At 33.5% G+C, this 9100-nt stretch overlaps 1 protein-coding gene across 10 annotated transcripts in view; it reads left to right on the top strand.

The window, feature by feature from the left end:
* The first annotated feature begins 1981 nt into the window (after positions 1 to 1981).
* LOC121412155 (neurobeachin-like) overlaps positions 1982 to 9100 on the top strand; it is a 102895-nt gene continuing 95776 nt past the window's right edge. For all 10 annotated transcript variants that reach the window (XM_041605105.1, XM_041605079.1, XM_041605097.1 and 7 more), the window contains exons 1-2: positions 1982 to 2105; positions 6533 to 6633. In XM_041605105.1, coding sequence (XP_041461039.1) covers positions 1994 to 2105; positions 6533 to 6633 — 213 coding nt within the window. In that variant the 5' untranslated portion in view covers positions 1982 to 1993. The remainder of the gene's footprint in view (positions 2106 to 6532; positions 6634 to 9100) is intronic.

The raw sequence follows: 9100 nt of genomic DNA, 5'->3' as shown, positions 1-9100 counted from the left end.
CATTTTTAATGTCATGATTTCAGTGTACAGTGTATATGGATGTAAAGAGTATTGAAATTGAATCGATATACCATTCAATGATTTTGTAAAGATTTCTATTTGTACGTGATATATTTTTGCATTAAAAAAAATATTCCTTTATATCTCTTGACATTGTGACCTTAATACATGTATATAAGTTTTTTTTAAGAGTATGAAATGAAAACATAAATTCTACAGTTCAAGATAATCCCTAAATTGCAAATATCCTGCATTTGTATGTGCAACTTTCCAATAGAATTTAATAGTCTATTAATAGGAAATTGGATAATTTCATAGATGTGCAATGTTAGAGACAGAAGACGTGTGGGCAAAATTGCAGTGACGTTGCAGTCTCCATTTACTTGGTTTTACCATTATGATGATATCTCAACTCTATTTGCACATGATATTAAGTGTGCTGAATTGCCTGAGTTAATATTTGATCACTTAGAAATCTCTATGGTTTTCCGTAATTGAGTTGTTTTATACATTCTTAAACTTTACAAACAGCTTTACGAAAACAACCCAGTCTTTAATACTCTCTCTTTGACTATAAGGCTATGGGAATACAGTAGTCCATGCATTATGCCAATGGGAGTTTAAGAATTCAAAAATCAGTTGGATCATCTGTGTATAGTATATCACTGATTTCACTGTAGCTTCTGTGTGTCCAGTGCTTAATATTAATGGTTTTACATCATTCTACAATTTACACTGCTGATCTAATGAAGATGTTAAACTACTACTGCGATAATAAAACTTCTTGGCCATGTTGCATAAAGCTTCAAATCAATGACAAGCTGTCACTCAGAGACAATCTAGGTTATTGATTGGTTGAGAGGCATTGTTGCTATGTTAACTGTCACAGCATTTCAACTTGATGTTAAAATTTTAACAAGAAATGGATCATGAATTGATCATTTATATACATGTAGATAAGATATAAAATATTATTTTTAGCAGTTTGAAACACTCTTAGTCTTTCAACGCAACGATATCCAAATTCATTAAAAGTCTCTTCTTTTCCATTGAATTCTCTCTAAGAATTTGTCAGTGCATGAAAATCTTGTTTTATATTTTGTTTCTTTCATTATGTTTAGCTGTTTATTTATTTTTTGATATTTCATCCAGATTTTTATGTGCTAAATTACCTCTTGTGTACTTGTGCAGTCTGCCAGTTCGTCGCTGGCTCATATTATTCTTGTCTTTTTCAAGTGCTAAAAGAATATGCAAGTAGAAATCTCTACAGATGCAATCTACATGTATGTGCAGGTAAAACCAGACTGAAGCCCAGCCAGCAGAGCTTAAAGGACATATAATAATATAATAAGACATTTATAATGCGCAGACATATCCACCCTATTAGGGGTGCTCAAGGCGCTTACAATAAACTTAACTCACTTCTGGTACAACTTACAATATGGCCATTAGATAAGTTTTTAAACTGGCCTTGAAATGTTCTACTGATCTACAGTCTTTTAGTTTAGTTGGAAGATTGTTCCATAGACGGGGAGCTGCTGATGCAAATGCACGATCTCCCCATGACCGTCTGGTTTTTGGAATAGAGAAATCGAGAGAAGAAGTCTTAGAAGAGCGAAGACCAGAGCGACCAGGTTTTCGAAAATCAAGAAGAGATGAGATGTACAATCATGCAATGTATGATTACATGATGTAAGGAATTTCAAATCCTGACAATATTGCGATAGAATAAGGTTTGCAAGATATGAGTCCTGTTAGTATCTAAGTACTCTTGTTACATGGAACAACAACTAAGAACTGTTTCATTACATCTATCGATACTTTTGCAAGCCTTCAAGTAGATATTGAAGTGATATAAAACAAAAAGAAATGATTTGATAAATCCCATTTTTTTTTACTCCTGTATTAAGATGAAACCAAAATACTATTAACAAGAATAATGATCCCATTTTCTACACCTATTGTATTTTGTCCACAGGCTGAGATCCTGAGCATGTTCGTTGCAATCTTGCGTAAAAGTTACCTCAACCTTCAGGCTTGCTCTGAGGTATCAATCATAGAGAAGCTAGTTCAGAGGTTACCCAACAGTGATGAAATGATCGCAGGTAAGTGCGTCCTTACTTGTCTGCCCTCTTACCCTCACAAACCTTTAGGCGTTTTACCCCTTGAATATAAAACTATTTACATGTAGATATCTATACATTATATCTAGAATAAAATATGATTTGAATAGTAGTTTAGTACAGCCTGGTGTCACAGTAATGATCAACAGTTGTTGTTGTTTTAGCTTATACGGCGCGTGTCATTCAGTAGTGAATATTTGCGCCAAATATGTTTCCCTGTAATAGTCTGTGCTCAATGATGATTCCTACAGTGCATTATATATTCTTGTGGAACACATCATTGTTCACAAAAATGAAAATAATGTAGATCTTACTAGATAAAAGGCCCAGTTATATTGTGACATTGAATATGTTTTCAGTAAATGCAAATTTGTTTTCTCAACTTTATAAATTATGTGAATGAACATGTTACCTCTTTGTGCTGTGTATATTAAAACAACACTGCTTGCTTGTGTTAAAAAGCAGTGTGGCCAACCTAATCCTGATTTGCTTTTAAAAAACTATGGTGTAAAGACTAAAAAACAACTAATTTTGATTTAAGAATGCATAATGTAAGATAAGAGCAGGAATGAGATTTAATACAATTGTATACAATTGAAAGTATATACATGTAGATGTAGTAATATCCTCTTTCCCTTAAGAACAGTAAATAAGGATAAAATTTTTCTGGAATGTAATTTCAATAGTTTCATTTCAGAGATTTTTTAAAAACAGAACCTCTTTCCCGAGCCCTGCTATGTAATAACAACATTAAGCACATCCTCTTATTTTTCATTCTCTCCAATCCCTCTTTGATACCCTCTATTTAGCTCTTTTTTATTATTTGTCTTTATCTCTTTACTATTCATTTTGTTTGTTTTTCTGCGTCCCCTTTCTGTTGCTGTCTCTTTCTATTCTTCTGCCTCTTCCCCCTGTGTTATAATCAACTCCCTTTTCCATTTATCAGATGAGATCAATGCCTGTGTATATGTATCCTTCTCATCCTCCCTCAAATCCCATGAGATTCATCTCTCTGACCTCATCTCAAATCTCCCCATCTCACATACCCTCTCCATTCTGACCCGGTATCTCCACCATGAAAACACACCTCCCTGTTTCAACCCCCCATAATCCTTTTCAATTTTCCGCAATGAACCTAACCTGTTTGTCGTCCCCGCGCTGATATTAGTCACGTCGGCGTAATGTGATGAAGACGAGACACATTAAACGTCATCACGGGATGCGATGAAGATGAGCTTTATCTCTGATGAAACTCTCATCATCATCCACTAACAATCATCAACTGAGTGTATGATGACCTGAGCCCGCCATACACTTTGATTATTAACTCATAACATGTCAGACTGTCAGATCTGCACTAAATGATACACGTAGTCCCACATTTTGAACTTGGGAGTAATATTAACTCTGGTCTAAATCATTGGTTTAGCAAAGAAGTTTTTTTTAGTTCCAACGGGCATCAAATTTATTCAAGCAGCATTTCTAAAGAAGCACAAGAGAAAGTATGGCAGTAATGGTGCCTTTGATGTCCACCATTCGAAGACCCCCCCCCCCCCCGATTTCATAAGGAAATCGAAGGAGTGATGTTTGGGAACAATCAATTGTATCAATATCTCATCTTCTATATCAGTAAACAAACTAAACTTTGATTACATGATAAAACATCAATACACAAGTAATATTGCTCTGAGAAATTTGGCGAGGTTGTATCAAGTAACCTCTAATTAGTGAAAAAAATAAAAAATTGACCTTTATTGAAACCAGATTCCGAACAAAAGAAAATTTAAGATGCGGTCATTAGAATATTTTTGTTAATCATTTGTATATGAGATTAGTGCCCATACATTCCCAGTCAAGTAAATTTGATTCATATTCCAGGAAATGTTGCATCATTTCTTTCTGCAAGCCCCCCCCCAAAAAAAGTAAGAACTCTGTACTTCTTATATAAATAGACCAAGATGCAGTGAAAAAGTAATTATCATCACAAAGGCATATTTCTCTTTTTCTATGACCTGTAGGTACAGAGTCGTTTGTGTCGTTTGTCCACCCATTTGCAAGGAAGATTGAGTAAAATGCATGCCGGACATATTTTTGCTGGCAACTTTGAATATTGTTCTAAGGGATTTTGTTTGCTGTTGTTGCTCCTTCTCATTTTAAACCTTAATTCTTGGTTTAACTATGACCAGCCAAATTTAGCAAGTGCCAAATACATTTTCAGAGATGATATAGACTTTAATAATCAGAATATTTTACACTCAAATTTATCATAACTCTCTGTGAAAATGTATTAAAAAGTAGTTTTATGCAACATTAAAGCTTGAAAAGAGAACACACTAAACATAAAAAGTTAAAAAGTAAACTAAATTTTTGAATTTCTCTTGAAATTTGACACAAATGCTCATCTTGGGTAAAGACATGCAAGATTCATTTTCCAGGTGTGTTGGAAACTGTGTCGCCTTGGTAACGGCATAGCTTCAATGATATTTCTACTTTCTATCATTTTATCTCTGAAAGTATATAGCTTTAGTCTGTTACCCCCACAAGTGGTTACCCTGAGGCATAAAACAAATGGCACGATGATCAGATTATGGTCCCTAATCCAGACAACTTGAGCTTTCCTTTGGAATAAAATCGTTGTTTTGACCTTCCCACAACTAGGACGCAGGTGTCAAATCAGATGCACCATGCCCAAATCCACGGATGGACTGGGCATTCAAGAAACTGGAATTCTAGAAGGATATATTGATTTATTCAATTGTTTCCACTGGTTACTTTCATGATTCACACAGAATTCTTGTTTCACATTTAGTTCTTTTATAGCACTCTAGAAATTATGGTATAGTTTTTAGGCTATACCTTTATTTGAATTCCTCCCCTTCAAAATGGCATCTCAAAAAAATACAAAAGAAGTCTCTAATTTTTGTGGAAATTTTGTGTAGGAATGTAGAATAATTACAGAAAATAAATCGCCAAGTAACTATGTTCTGGTCCTGAGAGAGTAAGATAGAAATATCTTAGATGAATCCTCAGAAAGTTGTCTTTGTTTCATAACTAGCATAGTACAGTGATGTAATTAATGGAAATGTCATTGATAAATATTCTAGGAAAACTGAATATTTATCAATTTATGATTAAATTGACTGTGGAATTAAATAATTTTTCTTACATGTTACTTGTGTGTATAGTAGCCCACAACCAATTCTTGAGAATGAAAATGGATGAGTTCAACTTTAATAAAGATAAATCGGCAGTGATTTCCTTTTTATTTTTGAAGAAATGTTCTCCCCAGTGGAATCGGAAAGTATTTATAATTGTATACATTAAGATTGCGAGAAAGGTTTGACCAAAAGATGATTGAATGCATACTTTCTTTGTGAAAATAATGTAGTTTAAAGTACTGGGCATGCAGGCCAATAATCACACTTCAGAAACTGGGAACTTTATTGGCTTGAAAGCAATCTGAGCTTTTGTAATAACAGACTTAAATGTTGTACCTACATTTTGTATGGAATTTCAAAGCTGATGTTTTCATTCAAAGTTTGATAGTATTAGTGTTATGTTTAGTTTTGAAGCAAAATGAAAAGTTTTACATTTGGAACATAATTTATAGAAATATGAGCTTAACTTTATTCTATGAGCACGATACAGCCACTTGCATGATTAAAGTCAGTCTGTGGCAAAATCTATAGGATAAAAATATGAATTAGATATTCCACACAACAAGTAACAGGTACAAAAGAAAATACCTCTAAAATATGACAACGAATCTCAAAATACAATATAGAACCACATGAATGACTAAAATACCTGTCTGATTCAGTCTTTTAAGAAAATGCATTCTATAAATTATAATAATAATGGTGGCTACTTATATAGCACACAGGTCCACCTTTCGGTGCTCATGGCATTTTAAAAAGGCACTGCTTTAATTATTACCCTGGCTAAGCTAGGCAACTGATTAAGGCGCACACAGCATTTTGTAGGAATTACTTCCTGCCGGTACCCAGATCATCTGGGTTATATGAATTTTTAGAACAAATGCCAGAATTCCGTCCCAGTTCTTGACTGAATTTACAGAGAAATGAGATATTCTGCTAAATTGAAATTAGCACATGTACGCATGCAATGTCACCTTTCAAGATTAATAGTTAGTAATAGATAGTATTGTTTTTGTGGGATTTGTGTTTACCTACCAGCATTTCTGTATTTTTTTCTTTTCAGAAAAAACTTGTTATTTTGGTGTATAATACACGGTGTATTTCCCTTTTATATACCGTGATCCAGTCATTTTCTTCCAATCTATGATGGATATTAACATTACATTTCAATTTTAGATTAACAAAGGATACTCTGATTACATTTATCAGTGAAAGCTCCACTATATACTCTCTTGTTATTGTATTTCTCAGATTTACTGATTGAGATCATTGGTGTATTATCAAGCTACAGCATCTCAGTAAAAGAACTCAAACTCATCTTCAGAAGTCTCAAAGGAACGGATAATAAATGGGTAAGTTTCTATTGAATTTGACTAATATTGTATACAATCCATAGGGACTGTTATAATCAGCCTTATTCCAGCCGAGATTCTTTCAACATCAGTTGCGAACCAACCTGAATATTGCAGATTTCTAATATTGCTGATGGCTTCTGAAGTCTTTCATTGACAATTGACCTCATATGCAAAGCGCTTTGCACAGTTGTGGATTTTGAGATAAAGTACTTTTTACAAATTTTTTTCATTAAAAAAAAAGCATATTCAAAAGGAGGTTTGTCTTTTAACTGTTTGAGAATGGTTTAGATTTTACCCTTGCACAGAGTATCATTAGGAAGCTTTTGAAAACAAGGTGGAAAGCAAGAGAAAAATTTGGATAAAATACATTGGAGTGAGCATGTGCATACCAATTTTTTAAAATGCGAATTTTCTGTCTTTAGTTTTTGTACCTTTATCAAAAGCTACATGTATTCATTTGTGCTATTTAACACAGACATTTCATGATTTTTTTTTAGTAAAATGTCCACATTGGCATTTTGAAATTTGAAATAGATGATTGTTTACTTACATTTTGATCATTTCCTATTGCTGCTGGCAAACTAATAAATAATAATAATCAAAAATTAATCAGGAAAGCCGAGGTATCTGTTTCTGGTTCATTTTAACTGTGTCGTACTAAACAGGATGTCATATTGTAGAGCCTTTGTCTGGCGAGCACAAGATAAAGAGGTTTGGATTTCACTATTCGGAAATTTGTTCTCTATCAAAGACTGAATATGCCACCATTTATTACTTGGCGCAAGGCAGCAATGAGATATTTTCAGACATCAAATTTCACATATGTGTGATTTTAAATTTAATCAAAACTGTATGGTGTTGTGATAAATCAGAAGTGGGTCCATATGATGAAATTCTACAAGTTCATGTTTTGTCCGTGTCCAGAGGATATGCGACTTAATATAGTGTACCGTGTATGGTGCATGCTCTCTAAAAGGCTTAAATTTTTATTCTCTTTTGAAATTGAATGATGGATTTAGGTTTATGTTGGTGTTTGACCTTGGTGTCCGAACTAATTTTTGAGCTATGATGTGAATTGAACATACAAAAGCCCCAAGAAAGGAGTGGAATAATTATATGAAAAAAAAAAGAAATTGGATAATTAAAAAATATGATATTAGGAAATAGATAGATAATAGAGTGTGGGAAGAGATGCAATGCTGTGATAAAGACATAGAAATCAACAAGCATTTGATGTGTGAAAAATATGAGAATATTCAGAGAGAGTGAGAGAGAGATGGATAAAAAAAAGAGAAACAGAAAATGAGAACGGGATGATAGGATTGTATTGTAGGTGCCCGTGGGTGAAGAGATAATGAGGGATGTAAATGGAAAGAAAAATACAGTAATAGTAGAGAGAGACAATTATACAATTTTAAAGGAAGTAAGAAAATAGCAATTTAGGGGAGAGGGATGTTATGCAATGTACATGTACCTGAAATACTAGACACATTGATTTTAGTGGGGAAAAGGGAAAAAAATACGGGGACATGGAACTTTATTTAGATTTTATGCGACCCACCCTTAAAGATTGATAGTGGTAGTTTTGGGGATATTTGGAGCAAGTAGAGAGAGAGTGCTAATGGAACGCAGGCAATTAGACCATTGGTCTATTCATCCATCATTGGATAGTCTCTCACTCCAGACTTCTTAGTATTGTTCAAAAGTTAAACAAATTTAGAGAATGTAGATGTAAGAAGAATAATTTTCCAGAGGATTCAAAGAGCCACCATTACTACCCCTCCCCAACAAGAATAACACAACACTTTAAAAAAACACCTGAAGTGGAAAAAAGAAGTGGCTAAATCATTTTAGGAGATTTGTTTTGTTAGTCATACACAATTTCTGAATATAAGATACAGTTGAGGCCGAAAGTTTACATACACCCATGGAATTCAGTGAAATTTGTTCACATGCCAAACATCGTTAAATTTACTACATCTTCAATAATATAAATACTACCATGAAGAATTTGGTATCAAATGAAAAAGCATATTGAGCTCTTCCACATGATTGGAATACCGTTGAGATCAAAGTATATTTCAGGTGGAATTTTCTTTGAAGAAAAAAAGTAATATTAATGCCATGGTATTCTATTGTTAGTTTTTATATTTTCAAACATCGTTTAAAAAAATATATGTCAAATCTATGATTTATATTACATTTTCTATCATGATATCGTCGGCGGTCATCCGAACCGTCGTATCCACATACGACGGTTGAAAACCCATTTCAGAGATAATCGACTTCAAAGTTTACTGTAATTTTCACACTTAGTTCTCCGGCCTTACAACATATTTATTGCTAGAAAAATATATGGTTGGAAAGACTGAGACAACTGCTTGACAATGGTATCCTTACTTTTACACAAAACCAAGGATTATAGAAAATATCGCAAAAGAGCTCCGTGCTTGTAATTTCGGTT

The sequence above is a fragment of the Lytechinus variegatus genome, chromosome 1 (genome assembly GCF_018143015.1).
Source record: "Lytechinus variegatus isolate NC3 chromosome 1, Lvar_3.0, whole genome shotgun sequence".
Lineage (NCBI taxonomy): Eukaryota > Metazoa > Echinodermata > Echinoidea > Temnopleuroida > Toxopneustidae > Lytechinus > Lytechinus variegatus.
Note: the sequence above shows the minus strand (reverse complement) of the source record. Positions and strands in the feature narration are given on the sequence as shown.